Here is an 18273-nt window from a genome sequence, read left to right as displayed (position 1 = left end):
CTTCAAACTTAGCTATTGGCATGGCGCAAATCACAAATGCCTGTGACCAAAATATCCAACTATACCTTCACCGACAAAAATAACGAGTCATCATTTTTTGCCACAACAATGCGAACTGAAAAATATCTGAGGACACCTAAGCGCTTCTTGATGCTTACAACTCCTGCGGGACACGCCGTGGTTACTCAGTGGCTATGGTGTTAGAATGCTGAGCACGAGGTCGCGGGATCGGATCCCGGCCACGGCGGCCGCATTTCGATGGGGGCGAAATGCGAAAACACCCGTGTACTTAGATTTAGGTGCACGTTAAAGAACCCCAGGTGGTCGAAATTTCCGGAGTCCTCCACTACGGCGTGCCTCATAATCAGAAAGTGGTTTTGTCACGTAAAATCCAATAATTTAATTTTTAATTTAACTCCTGCGGGGACGGTAGAGTATCCGCCACCCGTGCAAGAGGACCGTGATTCAAATCCCGGGCCGCACAATTCTCCACCGGAAAATACCAGAAAAAAAAAAAAACAACAACCGTGTGTTGAGAAAATTGCACAAACAGGCCTGGAGTGCGGCCTGATCCCCGTGACCAGAACCGGTAACGCAATCTCTCACCAGAGCAGGATTGGCCACCCTGGTGCAGTACTTGGCCACAACCTCCTATATGAACACAACAATCAAACCCCGGCCCTCAGTCCCCAGCAGCTGCGAAGCAACTCACCACGGCGGTGGTCAGACCTGCGACGCTGCAGAGGGTGCTAAGAATCCCTGGCTCCGGACTGGCCGCCATTGGAATATGAACCTGGCAGCGTTTAACGCTAGAACGTTATCTAGTGAGGCGAGTCTAGCAGTGCTATTGGAGGAATTAGAGGGCAGTAAATGGGATATAATAGGGCTCAGTGAAGTTAGGAGGCTAAAAGAAGCATATACAGTGCTAAAAAACGGGCACGTCCTGTGCTACCGGGGCTTAGAAGAGAGACGAGAACCAGGAGTCGGATTCCTGATTAATAAGAACATAGCTGGTAACATACAGGAATTCTATAGCATTAACCAGAGGGTGGCATGTCTTGTTGTGAAACTTAATAAGAGGTACAAAATGAAGGTTGTACAGGTCTACGCCCCTACATCTAGTCATGATGACCAGGAAGTCGAAAGCTTCTATGAAGACGTGGAATCGGCGATGGGTAAAGTCAAAACAAAATACAGTATACTGATGGGCGATTTCAATGCCAGGGTAGGCAAGAAGCAGGCCGGAGACAAGGCAGTGGGGGAATATGGCATAGGCACTAGGAATAGCAGGGGAGAGTTATTAGTAGAGTTTGCAGAACAGAATAATATGCGGATAATTAATACCTTCTTCCGCAAGCGGGATAGCCGAAAGTGGACGTGGAGGAGCCCGAACGGCAAGACTAGAAATAAAATAGACTTCATACTCTGCGCTAACCCTGACATCATACAAGATGTGGACGTGCTGAGCAAGGTGCGCTGCAGTGACCATAGGATGGTAACAACTCGAATTAGCCTATACCTGAGGAGGAACGGAAGAAACCGGTACATAAGAAGCCGATCAATGAGCTAGCGGAAATAGGGAAAACAGAGGAAGTCCAGATCATGCTACAGAACAGGTATTCGGCTTTAACTCAGGAAGATGACCTTAGTGCTGAAGCGATGAACGACAGTCTTGTGGGCATCACTAGGGAATGTGCAATGGATGTCTGCGCTAACTCCGTTAGACAGGATACCAGTAAGCTATCGCAGGAGGCGAAAGATGTGATCAAGAAACGCCAACATATGAAAGCCTCTAACCCTACAACTAGAATAGAACTGGCACAACTTTCCAAGTTAATCAAGAAGCGTAAGATAGCTGACAAAAGGAAGTATAATATGGATAGAATTGAACATGCTCTCAGGAACGGAGAAAGCCTAAAAGCAGTGCAGAAGAGACTAGGAATTGGCAAGAATCAGATGTATGCGTTAAGAGACAAAGCCGGCAATATCGTTACTAATATGGATGAGATAGTTCAAGTGGCTGAAGAGTTTTATAGAGATTTGTACAGTACCAGTAACACCCACGACGATAAGGTGAGAGAGAATAGTCTAGAGGAACTTGAAATCCCACAAGTAACACCGGAAGAGGCAAAGAACGCCTTGGGAGCTATGCAAAGGGGGAAGGCAGCTGGGGAGGATCAGGTAACAGCAGATTTGTTGAAGGATGGTGGGAACACTGTCCTAGAAAGGTTGGCCGCCCTATATACACAATGCCTCATGACCTCGAACGTACCGGAATCTTGGAAGAACGCTAACATAATCCTAATCCATAAGAAAGGGGACGCCAAAGACTTGAAAAATTATAGACCGATCAGCTTACTATCCGTTGCCTACAAAGGATTTACTAAGGTAATCGCAAATAGAATCAGGAATACCTTAGACTTCTGTCAACCAAAGGACCAGGCAGGATTCCGTAAAGGCTACTCAACAATAGACCATATTCACACTATCAATCAGGTGATAGAGAAATGTGCGGAATATAACCAACCCTTATATATAGCCTTCATTGATTACGAAAAAGCATTTGATTCAGTCGAAACCTCAGCAGTCATGAAGACACTACGGAATCAGGGTGTAGATGAGCCATATGTAATGATACTGGAAGCTATCTATAGCGGTTCCACAGCCACCGTAATCCTCCACAAAGAAAGCAACAAAATCCCAATAAAGAAAGGCGTTAGACAGGGAGATACGATATCTCCAATGCTATTCACAGCATGTTTACAGGAGGTATTCAGAGACCTGCAGTGGGAAGAATTGGGGATAAAAGTTGATGGGGAATACCTTAGCAACTTGCGATTCGCTGATGATATCGCCTTGCTTAGTAACTCAGGAGACCAATTGCAATGCACGCTCACTGACCTGGAGAGGCAAAGTAGAAGGGTGGGTCTGAAAATTAATCTACAGAAAACTAAAGTAATGTTTAACAGTCTCGGGAGAGAACAGCAGTTTACGATAGGTAGCGAGGCACTGGAAGTGGTAAGGGAATACATCTACTTAGGGCAGGTAGTGACCACGGATCCGGATCATGAGGCTGAAATAACCAGAAGAATAAGAATGGGCTGGGGTGCGTTTGGCAAGCATTGTCAGATCATGAACAGCAGGTTGCCACTATCCCTCAAGAGGAAAGTGTATAACAGCTGTGTCTTACCAGTACTCACCTACGGGGCAGAAACCTGGAGGCTTACGAAAAGGGTTCTGCTGAAATTGAGGACGACGCAACGAGCTATGGAAAGAAGAATGATAGGTGTAACGTTAAGGAATAAGAAAAGAGCAGATTGGGTGAGGGAACAAACGCTGGTAAATGACATCTTAGTTGAAATCAAGAAAAAGAAATGGGCATGGGCCGGGCATGTAATGAGGAGGGAAGATATCCGATTGTCATTAAGGGTTACGGACTGGATTCCAAGGGAAGGGAAGCGTAGTAGGGGGCGGCAGAAAGTTAGTTGGGCGGATGACATTAAGACGTTTGCAGGGACAACATGGCCACAATTAGTACATGACCGGGGTAGTTGGAGAAGTATGGGAGAGGCCTTTGCCCTGCAGTGGGCGTAACTAGGCTGCTGCTGCTGCTGCTGATGATGATGAAGCGCTTCTTATGAGTTGGAAAAGAGAAATCAATAATGTACAATTGTCAATTAATATCCAACGAACTGCTTACAGGCAAGTAAGCGCATTGAGACGCTTGGCTAACGCCTCCTGTAGATAACGCAAGGCTCACTTGTGCACCCGTTGTACTCTTGAGCGCAACACCATAGCAACCGCACAAGTGCCCCTTCACGTGGTTCTTCTTCTTATATTTCCCGAGCTTTTGTTTTAGCTCGGCAAAACCAGGCAGGCAAATTAGAGCACGAAAAAAAAAGTTTGAGTATGAAGTTACTTGAGGTGCTCTACAAATTTATAAACGACATGTTAGAGATGTCATGAGGAGGGAAGATAACCGATGGTCTTTAAGGGTTACGGACTGGATTCCAAGAGATGGGGTGTGTAGCAGGGGGTGGCAGAAAGTTAGGTGGGCGGATGAGATTAAGCAGTTTGCAGGGACAACATGGTCACAATTAGCACATGACCGGAGTAGTTGGAGAAGTATGGGATAGGTCTTTGCCATGTAGTGGACGTAGCCAGGATGATGATGATGATGATGATGATGGTGATTATTATTATTATTATTATTATTATTATTATTATTATTATTATTATTATTATTATTGTTATTATTATGGTGCATGTTAGAGATCCAAGCAATTTTTAAACAGATGACCAGAAAAAAGCAACATATTAAATTACCAATGTTTAGTGATGAAAAATACCGCTTGTAAGCAAACGCGACTTTCGCTAATATGCAGCTGGTACGCTTTTTCTCTAGTACTCTGTAGTATTCTGGGTATTCTTGACCAGTTGGTAATTTCTCTGGGGATGGCGGTTATCCCCTCTCACGATTCTGGGCTCTGGTAGCCCAGTTTCCTATGGATGGATCTGCCCGTTTTGCTGCCAGTTAGTCTGAGATATTGTGCCGTGAATTTGCCTCATACATTTTCTCTAGGGTATTTTACACTCCTAGGTTCAGGATCGTCTCGGTTGATGCGCATGGTGGTAAATCTTGGACAGTTTTGACACCTTTCCTGGTGAGGATGTCTACCTTGTCTATCTCAGCTTTAGTTGTCTTTAAGTACGGTATAGCGTAGGTGATTCGGCTAATGATGAAAGAGTGGACAAGCCTACGTAGGTTCACCTCCTTCAACCCAGCATTTTTGTTTGATATCCTCCTGAGAAACCTGCAAGTTTGGTTGGTCGTGGCTTCTAGTCTGTTTATCGTTTCGGTGTTTCTTCCATTTTCTTGTATCCACATACCCAGTATCCTGATCTTGTCCACCCTTGGGACCGGGGTGTTGTTGACCATTAGGTGAATACTGACCTAATGCTTGCTCATGATTAGCATCTCCGATTTTTCCTTCGAGCATTTTAGCACTATGGGTCTCAGGTAGCTTTCCGTTTCCCAGATTGCCCTTTGTAGGGCGTCTTCTATATGGCCATCGCTCCCGCCTCTGTCTACGAAAAGGGTGAGGTCGTCAGCGTAGAGAGTGTGGCAGAGGCCCTCTAGCTTTCTGAGTCTTTCTGGCAGCCCGATCATTGCAATGCTAAAAAGGATAGGGGATAGCACCGATCCCTGCCGTGTTCCCTTGTTGCCTATAGCTTAATGTTTTCTCTTATTGTGCCCCCAATTTCTATGTTCCCCGTTCGGTCTGTGAGGAAGCTTTTGAGATAGTTGTATAGCTTGCTTCCTATTAGGTGATTGAGGTGTGACAGGATCGCTTGGTGTTTGACGTTGTCAAACGCTTTGCTGACGTCCAGTCCCACTATGGCTCTCGAGTAGCTAGTCTTTCTTTCTAATAATTGTTCAATACACTCAAATCCATCAAGTGGGAATCCTTCCGCGATAACGGAGGGGGTTGCGGGGAGATCACTGACATAGCTGAATGGACCAATAGCATCAAGCAGGCGTTCAGAGAGGCTGAGGAGGAAATAGAATTAGATCAGGAACAAGACTGGGTTGATAGTCACGTGAGACAACTGTGGCAAAAGAAAAAAGAGGCAGAAACCGAGCTCTCCTAAAAAAGGGGCAACGGTAAGCTGAGAAGGAGAATAGCAGCTTTCAACAAGGAAATTGAAAGCCATGCCCAAAAACTAAACAGACAACACTGGAACGACATGAGCGATAGACAAGACGAGCAATTAAGCTCCGTCACCACTTGTAAACTATTGAGACACCTCCTGGACCCAGACAACACCAAGGCTGAGACCAGGGGAAAAATGCAAAGACTAACAGACAATTTCCAGGGGTCGGAGGAGGATATGATGAACCAGATAAAATAGGGGTACATATGGGACACAAACACTGAAACATTCCCCGACTATAGCGGCAAAAACAACGAGGAGCTAGACCAAGCAATCACCATAAGAGAGGTCCAAGCTGCCTTAAACAAGCTCAGAGGAAAAACTGCGGCTGGCCCTGATGGGGTCAACAACAACATACATAGAAACCTCGATGTCAACTCCCTCCAGCAACTAACGGCATTCATGCAAAAGTGTTGGAAGCGGGGGGAGATAGCCGGGGAGTGGAAGAAAGAAAATATAGTCCTCATCCCCAAATCAGCCAATGAACTCACACTAGAGAACTTTAGGCCAATATCGTTAGCCTCCTGTGTAGGCAAGCTCATGGAGCACGTCATACAGAACAGGCTCAACGGATACTTGGAAAGTAAATAGCTCTACCCAGATAGCATGGTTGGATTCAGACAAGAACTATCCACAAGCGACGTCATGCTACAGCTCTTAATGCGAAATTTGAGCGCAGCTCTACAGGTGGTTTGATTTCGCAATAAATTGACTGGCGTGCACAATCTGTCTCGTGCGGCACTTGCAAATGGAGCCAAGTTCGGCGCGACCGCCACGTTAATCTGGAGATTGCAGGAGCCAGCCCGGGGGTGGGGGGGGGGGGATGCGCGTGGGTGCGATTCACAGCACCCGCCACCGACAGAACCCATAGGCGACGCGCGCTACTCTGGAGCCATCTCTTAGCTATTGTCGCCGCACTGCGCTCTTCTGACCCTTTCGCCATATCCTCCTCCTCCGCTTTCCTCCTCATGGTTCTGCTCACCCTCTTCTCCGCTTTCCTCCTCGCGTCTTTCAACCCCCGCTGCGCTCTGCATTCGCTTTCGTCTTTGACTGTGCTCCTTCGCTCTGCTATGCCGCCTCTGCCGCTCCCCGCACGAACGGACGCCTAACAACTGTGCTCTAAAATGTGGAAGATCAGGCGCGTGCTGCTGAGGGTGTACGGGCTCTACACATAAATGGCGTATAAATGGCGTAGCCAAATGCACGTGTCATTTCTTCAGGCATTACAAAGCTTACATCCTTAACTTTTGATATAGCCAGTGCGTGCACTACGGGCTGATCTTGCAGTCGTGTTCGCTCTCTTCTGTATTAGGGACGTCGTCCTAAAACGTGGTGAGTGCGGATTGGAATCCCTATGTCTTGCAGCCCGAGTCTCTTCACTACATTTCTTGACTTGACGTGTCGAACGTAGGGGCGCCACAATCGAGCTAGCGTAAAACTCTGCAACAGATTGACCATTGAAGGCCTTGTAAATCCTGATGACCACGGCTACGAGACTCATTTATTACAGCTGCTGTGATACAGTGAACTCTGTCAAACGGGACCACTCCCGCTCGGGCATGTTGACACGTTGACACATGAGTATTTAAATGACTTTATAAATCCGCGGAGAAGTCGCCAACTTCGTCAGGAAGAGAAGGGGTGATGATGGCTGGTAAAGGAAATGAGTTTATATTCATTAACGCAGAGCGTCATCAGCCAACTATCCTACCTACTTATACGCTTTTAAGGTCAATTTGAAGAGCTACTCGGATAGATTCTTATTGACTCTGCGGTGAATAATGCAGTGATCGGGAAACATGCGGATGTGGCAAGATACTATGCAATGTTAGAATTGTGGTTGTAACTTAGGCGTGCCTTAAGCATTTAGTTAATTCCTCAGGTCATTTTAGAATGACAAGGTGCCGATACGAATGAGAAAGGTTTTGTAATAGACACTGATGAGAGATCTTGTCAAATGCTATCGCATAATGGTAAAATATGACGTCTGTTCGTCTGTCTTAAGGCACTCAAATAACGGCGCTGCCCACCATTTTTCCCGTGTCGCGATACTTAGGCACACGAACGTTCACGCTTCTTTTTTTTCGCAGCTTGGTAATTATTATACCTTCATTTCTCGCGCCCCAAAAATGGCACTTGAAGGCTCTTTCCTGAGTGTTATCAGTTGCAGAAATAGTTATTTTAATAACATGGAAGGCACACATCTTCAGGTGATGATAGCATAGGTTATTGCACCAGGCCTTTGCCGACACCGGCGCGCACAGTCCCATGGTCATTCAGGGAATGAGTCTATGTCCAGCACATGGTTGGGCACCGTCATGTCGTTTAGCAGCGACAGTGTCTCGAAGCCGTCCAACAGCACCGTCCCGTTAGTTGCCTCGTTGCTTGTCGGGGCGTGCGTGGTGTCGATTGCCTCGTTGCTTATCGGGGCATGCGTGGTGTCGAAGGCGACGATGGACGTCTCGGCACTCGCGGTGGCAGTCGTCGTCCTTCCCGACTTACCCGTCGCCAGCCAGGTGAACAGCCACAGGAGCAGCAAGAGGAGGAACAGGATTGAGAAGGACCCGCACTGCCTGCGAAGCAGATATCAAATGTTATAATGATGGGCTTAAAGTTCCGAAACTGTGCAGTCAATGAGGATGAATACGCGCGCATTTGAACAGCAGCGCAAAACACACTCGCGACACAGAGAGGAGAGACCACGAAACACAACGCTGAACTTTAGTGGAAGTAAACGAAATAATATAGATGCACTGCAGGTTAATAATCACGCATCCATAATCGTAGGAGCGAAAATAGATAGATAACAGGAAAAAGGTAGGAATCCGAAATATCGTGTACAAAAAATCGCATTCACAGTCCGAGAACGTGACTGACGTTGGGCTGATACAAGCAAACGCTTTTTTTTGTATAGCGTAAAAACAAAAGAACTTTGTGTCAACTCTTTGTTCAATAGATCTTTGTGCTCTTTAAGTCGAAGAATGACGCAGCCAATGGGTGCCACGTGCAACGTTTATCAACGTTCGCTTTTCTTTTTTTTCTCGTCCCCATCTATGTGCGCCGCCGCCGACCAGAGACCCTATATAAAGTAGAACTATTTAAAGCGAAGCTTTCTTTGCCGCCTTCTTCGACTTTCCCACTGCTGCTGCTACTGCTGTGGCTGCTCTGGCTGCTGTTGTCGACACGGGGGACGGGGGCGGGGGGCACACCATGTGCATAAAGGACAGAAGCGAGTCAGAGGCAAGGCGATGCTAGAACCTCGTTTTCACCCCACCTCGTCGAATGTGCACAATGACCTGTGGAGCTCCCCGGCCGTCGCCAAATTAGCCCGTTGACAGCTGTAATTATCCGTGACTCCCCTCAGAAGCATTGCAGAAATTGCAGCGCTTCCCTTTCTAGTAAAGTGCGAGTCCAGAGAGTACGTGGATAGAACTGTAGGTGGGAGGTAGGAGAAGAGGCAGTTCCCATACAAGGGAGCGGTGGAGGGGGGAGGTGACGTGAGAAGGCAAGCAAATCTTACTACTATACGACGGCGATTGGGGGGAAATTGAATAAGCTTAAGTTCAAGGTGCGCTACAGCATGTTGCTGCTATTTCTGAAAAATAAACGCCATGCAAATATGTCAAGCCAATAATCTACGTGAGGCGTGCAGATGCAGAGCCGCATTAATTAAAGCGCACGGCAGGGTCCAGGTGACACTACGGAAGCGGTCGACTGTCAAATAAACACTTCTGCGCCCGCCGCGTTAGCTTTCCGGTTATGGCATTGCCAGAGGTCATGGATTTGAACGTGAGCTGCATTTCGACGGGGCCGAAATAGAAAACGCACGTGCACTTAGATTTTGGGACACGCTAAAGAACATCACGGTGTCAAATTAATCCGGAGTCAGCCACTACGGCGTGCTGCATAATCTGATTGTGGTTTTGGCACGTTGAGCCTTATAATCCAATTCAAGTTTAATACGTCTGCCACAATGCAATGTGCCATTGAGGCAATGAATATGCTCAACCCTCTCAGAGGTTACGAAATATGGCGCATCGCAATATATGGCGCAAGCAAACACCTCTCCCTGTGCGTTCTGTGTACTACGCAGACAAACAGCAGTGGTGTCGGCGCAAGGTAACGTTTTACATCAACTCATCACTCTCATGTTAAACTAAACGTTGAAGAAATTAAGCTTTAGCCTTCAACATCACCGCTAATTATCGTCACTCAAAGCATCCAGCACGGAATTCCCCGCTTACATCGATTCCCACAGTGCGTGGCATATGCATCTTTTTTCCACTCTGATTTTATTCCAATGCGCTAATGTCACGTTTACGTAACCGCCAGCGCAAGTATCGGGCGGTGACCCGCAGTGTTACTTGAACAGCCCGGTCAAACAATATCCTCGTTTAATGAGGTTACCTTTGTTTGTTTCGAAAGCACATAACATAGCCTCCTTGACAGCTGCCTTTGACTGGCTGACAAGAGGCGAGGAGCCCGCAGAAGTGCATAGGGTTCCAATGGTCTGAGCTTGCACAGGGAAAGTAGATAACCATATGAGGAGTGTGGTGCCAGCGTCTACGATTGGTCCGCTTCTCCTTGCTTAGCTTGTGGTGGATGGTGGAAAATCGGGGCAGTGTGCAAGGGAAGGTTAAAAATAGGCTAAATCGGATTCTCAGCGAAGACTAGATGACAGAGCCGAGATGACAAAGATGAGACGTCGTACAGGCGCCTAAAAGGCTACACGACGGTATACTTCCAAGAGAAATTATGTACAGACAAATGCATTCTGCCAGGCAGCTGGAAGCAGCCGATTCGAGAGCAATTGGACGCAAGCTTTCCTGTATTTCATCTGCGACGGGGCAGCTTGGAGATATTCCCAAAATTGTTCAGCTTTGCTACGCACATTAATGTATCGTTAGTGCGTACACGTCCCTTTTACATGGTTAGTTCATGCGGTTTTGTGACGCCGCGTGACAAACAGGCAAATTCGGCGCCGGCCGAAAAAGTTGAAAGAATAGGGGAGGGGTTATGACGAAGGAGAGGTGGAACCACGAAAAGATATATTTTTATGTTGTTCGGCCTAATCATGTACATTAAGTGTATACACGTCATTGCAGATAGAAAGTTTTCACGGTGTTCGTGACGACGCGTGAGAGACAAGCAAAGTGGGGATGGCTCGAATAAATTTTTCACCAATCGTGCAGTGTTAGTGGCACTAATACAACAGAAACAGATTGGAATAGGTATACTGTATAGCGCCCCAGGAATCTAACACGCCACCTGGAGGTCAGTAGCACAACGCCATAGCCACTCAGCCACCAGTGCAGGTACGTGAACCAGAACTGGGAGCATGAAGGTGGCAAATCTATCCAATAAAAGTTGGAACGTGACTCAACCTCTAGTTGATGTCGATGAATGACAATATCTTCTGAGAGAGTTGGGACTGAAAATTTGGAGGACGCTTAAGCTTCGCCTTTAAGAGTGGAGCCCGATAGCATTCAAAGATCACTGTGCGTTTCTCGCGCTTCCTGGCAACTGCAGCTTAAGCAACCGTAATGTTTACCGGTAAACGCTGGCGGCGAACGCTATGCACGAAGGCGAGCTTGGTGGTTCTTCTTTTTTAGTGTTGTGCAAGGAACCGAGGGGGCCGGGCCGCTCTTACTACCTCGAACGGGCAACTGGAAAACGCTATCGTGTTTAAAGGTGTTTGTTTTGGATTTCCCGCGAAACAGAATTATGTTTTCTCGTCCATTCAAATTACAGCCCGACGCTATCCTGTCTGTAAGTTTTGTGTAAGTTGTACTTTAAGATTTTTCTGGTGCATTTTACTTTCGGAAATTCAATTAGTTCAGAAACTTTTTCGCACTACGCTGAGGGCATGTGTGGTTAGGTTTCATTGATTGGGTATACGTGGTTCGGAATGATCGTTCTCAAAACGACAGTCGACGACAAACGCGGGACGCCGACGGTAGATTTTCTGCGACACAGGGTCGTTAACGCCTTCGCGTTAAAAAAAAAAAAAAAAAACGTGTATAAACCGCACAATTTATTTCGAGAAGCTTATAGCGTCTCAAACGACGTCCGGGTCGCGTATTTCCAACTGCTCGTAGGTACAACGGGGCGTGGAACTTGCGGAGACGACGGACGTTTGCGCGCATGCGCGAGTGAGAGCGGGTGCGAGAGAGGAAATGTGGGGAGTTTTGATTCTTGAAAATACGACTCTGCCTAGGTACTACGGAGGAGTCCCTTGGGGCGCGGTGTATGCGCTTGTCCCTAGGCGCGCCGTGCCGGCAGAAGTCGCGGGGCGCGGTTGTGCTGAACTTAGCATCGCAAGTTGGCGGCTCGACGCAATCATATTTAATCGATCATGTTTTTACTAATGAAAACAACGTGTCATTATTTCGCATTATTGGCGGCGCCTCCAGGACACCAAAGCAGCAACGGGGATATCAAAGCTAGAAGCCGGACTGGTCCGTGGGTTGGGGCTCGCAGAGGCCTGCGCGTGCCAGGGGAGTATAAGATCGGCTGTCCGCTATCGCGGACAGCCAATGTTTTATGCGAACACCCCCAGGCACGCTTCGGCCTCTGCGGCCCCAACCCACGGGCCGCCCGGCTTCCAGCTTTGATCCCCCTGCTACCGCTTGGGTGCCCCGGAGATCCTGCGCCGCCTGCTTTAATATAACCTCAGGTGCTCTCCTGAGGCCTCCGTTTGCCGGTTACATGTGCCCTCCTGGAGCAGTGCTTGTAAAAAATCCGATCTATCGTCGCGACGAAAAATTCGACCCGCGACTTATAAAACACCAGTCAGAACATTGTCCCTTCAGACACAGCGATCACCAAGCGGCGTCCGCGCCCACTGCCTCACCGCGCGGGCAGCCAGCGGCGGAGCGTATAAACCAACTCGACCGAACTCCGCAATGCCGGCATGTCAGGGGACAAACGAATACAACGCAATCTAAGAAACCTCCTCCGTAGTGCCTAGGCTGAGTCATATATTCAAGGAGCAAAAGCCCCCAGATTTTCTCTCTCGCGCCCGCTCTTACTCGCGCCTGCGCAGAAACGTCGAGCTCCGTCAAAAGTGGCACGCCCCGCTGTACCTACGAGCAATTCTAAATACGCGTCCGGGTCATCGACCAGGGACGCAGCGTCTGAACGACAGCGTCTCAAAACGTTAGCTCTCATGTAAGAAGAATGCGAGAACACTCCACTTATTAGTAGTACTAGCGGTACCGCAGTTGGTACAACCAGTACCTATAGCGCAAGTGCAACTGGAACCGCCACTACTACAACTGACACCATTGGTGGCAGCAGTACCACTGGTGGCATCACTATTACCGGTACCAGATCTATCTTCGGGAGCGGCCTATGGAAGAAGTTAGAAATATACCGATAGAAACATACCGATGAAAGATATCATCTATAATATTTCTGAGTAATTATATTTAAGCAAGGTGGTTCATGCTAAACGTACTAAATCTACCAACATCTTTATGAGGAAAAATACACTACGTGCTCGTCGCTCCATTTGGAGCGTGTGATGTGAGTGATGATCAGAGGGAGGGATAATTTAGATGAGCGTTTACCTATATCACCGTTCCAAGCTGTGGTCGAGGGAATGCCAGCGGTCAATGAAAAGAGCCATTATAATGGCCCTATTCGGACATTTTAGCCTCACCGAATTCGCCTCCTTGCGTGCGGTGTAATCTCAAAGAGTGTTGATATCCCTTCTGTTGTCTTATAAAACAGGATATCGAGGACCTGGCAGAATTGGAGAGTGTCCCGAATAACGCGCGAGGTTGCTTGGCCTATTATAAAAGATTTGTAATCTTAGACACTCGTCGCTGTCATCCGTATGGTTAGGTCAGCGAATGATGCGACATTCTGTGTCTCCTAAGCGGCAGCCCAGATGACGTTCCATATGTTCGATGAGAACGAAATGCGAAAAGGCTCGTTTTCTTATATTTAGGTGCACGTTAACGAACTCAAGGTGATCAAAACTAATCTGCAGTCGCCAACTGTACGGTGTGCCTAAGTATCACCTCGTGGTTTCGGCACGTAACACCCAAGAATTATTACTAGAAGATCTTTGAGGACGTGCCATAGGCAGGACGTTTCAGCTAACTTTTGCCGAGCCTTGGAAATACGTGTGTACACTACAAGAATGCAACGGGTGCAGTACTGTTTTATTGCAATAGGACGTTAAATGGACGGTCAAGAAGTAAAAAACACTGCCAAGCCACCACCATTCTCGTGCGGGACGGCTCTACGGCACATGCGCGAGTCGCACGCGGAGGGTTAAGAATATTCTTAAGAGATATGGGCCCGTATAACGTAAAGCTATTCCAATCTGTTTTTATTCCAAATGGACAATTAGCCCTCCCTGAAAGGTTAAAACGGCTCGGACTTTGCCCATATGGGCGTTGCGCCTGCCCATATGGGCCGAGCACGAGCCATTTTGACCTATCAGGGAGTGCTAATGGTCCATTTGGAATAAAAACAGATTGGAATAGTTTCACGTTATACCGGCCATGGATTGTGTTCACTTGAGAAAAAAGAAATACGAAGGAAAGTCGATGCACCATCAACGCTGCTCAGTCGCCTGGGTGGCGGAGCCTGGGCAACATTGTGATTTCCGCTGCTGGCACGATCGTTGCGTGCATCCATTATGAGGACACTTTAGTCAGTGACACCATAAAATGCATTCCAAGCTCCACCCCCAAAAATGCATTGCACCCGACCTTCACCTCTAAAAGAGAGCCGAACTAACTTGCGTCCGCTCGCAGATTAATGACCTTGCTAGACAATGTGAATGCTAGGCTTACCGAAAATAAAAACTCGTTGTTTCAAGCTAAAATGTTACTTTGATTGAGGACTGATATCAAGATCAGCCATAAAATTGGCTCATACGTTCAGGCTTCATCATAAAACCATGTGGCACATCTGTGCAAAGAATACAGCCGTTTCTAAGAGCCTTTTCCGCGCCAATTCGAAAAACTAAAAGCGCACATCCACCTGGAATTATGGTAGGAATAAAATATAATTGACTGGTGCATCTAATCAAATCACGTTTGCGTTGTACAGCCGTACATATAATCGTTTACTCTTAGGTCACCGACTATAGTGTTCCTGCCGAGCTGCCGTGTGTATGTAATACTCTCAGCGGAACGATTAGAAAACGTAACGTTATTTCCCATGACGCTGACTGACGCCAACAGTTTCCCGTCGGTCTGATCTCGCGCACAATCGAAACGTGACGCCTACAACGCCACTGGCGACGCTTCGCATTACGCCAGCGTTGCAAGACCCTTGGTAGCTGCCTAGGCACAGTTCTTTGTGCAGAGCAGGAATTGCTTTGCGTGATGCGCCACGCAAAAACGTCGCACCCACCATAGCGAGAGCACCGTCAGAGGAGTATAAACGCCACACTAAACCTTGCTATCGCTGTCACTGCTTCACCCTTGGGCCGAAATTTGTTACTTTGAGGTGCGGCGAATAAATATAAGTAATTATTTATCTTCACGTTGCTGCTTAAAAAGTAAACCTTTCAATGGAAAAGTTGTAGAGCCTACTGAGAAATGCTCAAATTACTTCTCCGTAGAGAAAGCTGCTCTGGTTTCAATTTTTACAGGCTCCAAAGAAAGCGCGCGAGATTTGAAACAAAATAACCACATGACTGGCGCTTGTGCGCAACAGCATTTGATCCTCCAAACTTGCTTCCACTGAATGATTGTTGCTGCACGTAAACTGTGTACGTATGCTCTGCCACAAACAACATGGACGCACACACTGTCATGGGCAGTAAGATAAATGGCCCAAAGGATGACGGTTATTACAGATGTTGGACAATATTACAGGCGGAAAGGTATAGAAGTTTGCATAAAAAGTTGCATCAAATAGATAAAATAGACTACAGCGAACAATATGCAACTGCAGCTACTGGTGACATGTTACATCACGCACAACAAGACGCCTCGCTTTGAAGTCGAGTATGCGTATATGACCCTTACAAGTTTGTATAAGATTGATGCTACCTTGAGACCTCTTGAAATAAGCAAGTTAATGAAGGTTCCGACAACCTTGTTGGCATTTACGATACAAGCGCCACTTACTCATGTAATGCGATAATTCTGCAAATTTATTGTTATACATGCTACTGTGTTTAGAGAGCATCCTTGTTCAAAATTGTTTTTGTCATCGAGCCGGCTCGATAACATTTATCTCGAGTCATTGTCAGACTAGTTATGTGTTGTGCAATATGTTAGTGCTACCTATATAGTAACGCCGTGCTTTTGCAAGATTGTAGAGTGAAACCAGTACACTGTGAGGCGGCAGCTTCATCACCTCTTGACGAAAGATCGGTTTAGCGAGTTACGAACCGCATTACCACGCATGGCACTACAGCGATGTTAAATAGCGGAGTCTCATCACTAATCGCCGCCATAAAAGCGATGAATGAGATAACCTTTTCTTAGATACAATTGAAAAAAAAATCGTCTTGCAATGACTTATCTTGCCTAGCAGTCGCTCCGCGGGAGGCAAGATTAAGAAAATACTCCGTCTATTGGTTTAGCTTTTCGAAGACAGCAGGCTCCATGAGCGATAATTGAAATTATCGACGGTTGCTGGATGTCTTCCAGACAGGAACGGAAGCATACTCACCTGAGCGCCTTGGACTGGTAGATCGAGACGCCAACAAGTGCGGTCCTGACCACAGTCGCTGTAACGATGGCCCCTGGCTGTCGACTCCTGCGCTCCTCACTGAGTGCCGCGGTCTGGTCGGCAGACTTGTGGTCCGAGTACAGGGTAGAGATGTTCATGGTCATCATGGTCGTCATACCCCGTTCCTGTGCATCCGTCTCGGCCGTCAGAAACTCCTCCGGGGACTCTTTGCCGCTACGCGTTGCTTTCATCACTTAAGCGGTCGATGGACCTCTGAAGAGGAGCGGACGGAATGAGGCGAACAGTGCAAGCAACAGTGCGCACGGCAGACGGCAGAGCGATCTGAAATAGAGCCTGCGATGACCCAGACTTTGGACTAGCCTGAACACGCTCACTTCTTCATCCTTGTCTTCCTTCTTCTCGGTTCATTTCCCAATTGTAGTGCGAGCTTTGACGCGCGGATTTCGTTTATTTATTATCAGAGCGCTTTGAATAGGTTTTCTTTTTCACTTAAGTAGGCGCATTCCTCTCTAACAAGTTTAGCTTTAAATATTAATGTTCCTGCCGTGCTTGTCTGTGAGGTTTCCATACTTTGGTACAGCCACCAACGAAATCTTTGCCCTACGATGAAACTGTTTATTGACACTTGCCCTGCCTGAAACCCTAAAAAAAAGTAAATGTATCTTTATTTCGTTGTTCTTTAGATTTTTGGTTCACTCCAGTACGATAAGCCTTTAACTATGAACACTGTGAACAAATGAAAATATTGTTCTCAACGTAAGATACTTTTCATCTTCCAAATATTTTTTACTAATTTGGTGTAAATCAACCAATTCTTGGCCTATTTCCCACGTCCCTGCATCGCGGTTGCGGTTGCAGCGCGGTTGAGGTGTCCTCATCTGAGAGACAGTTACTGCGCTGCACTTTAGCCCATGTTTTTCCTTCCCAAACAAGAATCTCTATCTCTCACGCGACGTCACAAAACCGCGAAATTTCAAGGCGTCAAAGTGACGTGTACGCGTTAAAGATGCATTAATGCGCCGAACAAAATTGAATTTTCTTTCTGTATAGCCACAGGCTGCCCCGTTCCGAAAGGAATAAAAGATGGCTGCCGCCGATCGCTCAGGTGTTGGCAAATCACGCCTATCAGAGAGCATGGATTAATTTGAGTACAATAAACGTTTTTGCGTAGCCGTGTAACGTTTTAAAGCACGGCACGTTTACGACCCTGCTTTGGTGGCTCTACTTTGCTGAGGATCCGTTTTAGCGGCATTCCTAACCTTCCGTAGCATGCCGCCCTGATTTTCGACCAGCCACTTCAAGCCAAGTAAGGGAAAGTGGACCAATCGCAGACGCCGGCACCACTCTCTTGATCCGGTTATAGATTTTCAGTGCACTGGCTCGGCCCCATCGGCTCCACTTGAGCGTGCTCCTCCCCTCTTGTCAGCCAATTAGATAAGGCAAGCCGCTCACTCTAGGCGATGTTATAAAAGAAGCAAAAGTGACCTCCTCTAAACGAAGAGAGCGTATGATTGGTCTGTTCAGACAACCCTGCGGGTCACCGCCCGATGCTTGCGTCGGCAGTTACGCCAATTTGACGTCAGGAAATTGGAATAAAGATATGTTGGAATAGTTTTACGTTATAAAGCCTCTGGTTGTAGAATTAGAACAGAAAATTTTGGAACAGCTTTGCGCTATAGCGCTCATGGTTGCATGACTTGCCAGCGCGGAGGTGTGGCGCGACTTACAGAAAAATATGAAAAGTTGATATATTTGCTAAAATACAGGAACGTTCGCAAAGATAAAATACTTCTCGATAGAACACTACAATGACCAATTTTGTAATTTCTTGTAATTTTACATATGGCAAAGCTTTACATAGAAAGCTTAACACAAGAAAAACGTAGCAGA

The 18273-nt window shown here is 47.0% G+C and overlaps 1 protein-coding gene across 1 annotated transcript; it reads right to left on the bottom strand.

Annotated features, from left to right (window-relative positions):
• Positions 1-7872: 7872 nt before the first annotated feature.
• On the bottom strand, positions 7873-16731 carry LOC126541272 (uncharacterized). The gene is made up of 2 exons (XM_050187976.3): positions 16363-16731; positions 7873-8288 (listed from the first exon to the last, which is right to left on the bottom strand). Exons 1-2 carry the CDS (start codon positions 16611-16613, stop codon positions 7988-7990), a joined length of 552 nt encoding a protein of 183 aa, XP_050043933.1. The 5' UTR covers positions 16614-16731; the 3' UTR covers positions 7873-7987.
• Between the last annotated feature and the right edge of the window lie 1542 nt (positions 16732-18273).

This window comes from Dermacentor andersoni, chromosome 2 (assembly GCF_023375885.2).
Source record: "Dermacentor andersoni chromosome 2, qqDerAnde1_hic_scaffold, whole genome shotgun sequence".
In the NCBI taxonomy this organism is placed as follows: domain Eukaryota; kingdom Metazoa; phylum Arthropoda; class Arachnida; order Ixodida; family Ixodidae; genus Dermacentor; species Dermacentor andersoni.
This window is presented reverse-complemented; position numbering and strand designations above follow the sequence as displayed.

Excerpts from the sequence above, each read along its gene's own strand:
- LOC126541272 (XM_050187976.3), bottom strand. The coding sequence starts at position 16,613 with ATGAAAGCAACGCGTAGCGGCAAAGAGTCCCCGGAGGAGTTTCTGACG. Across the intron at positions 8,289-16,362 it reads TACCAGTCCAAGGCGCTCAG|GCAGTGCGGGTCCTTCTCAA; the intron begins GTGAGTATGCTT and ends TCTGCTTCGCAG.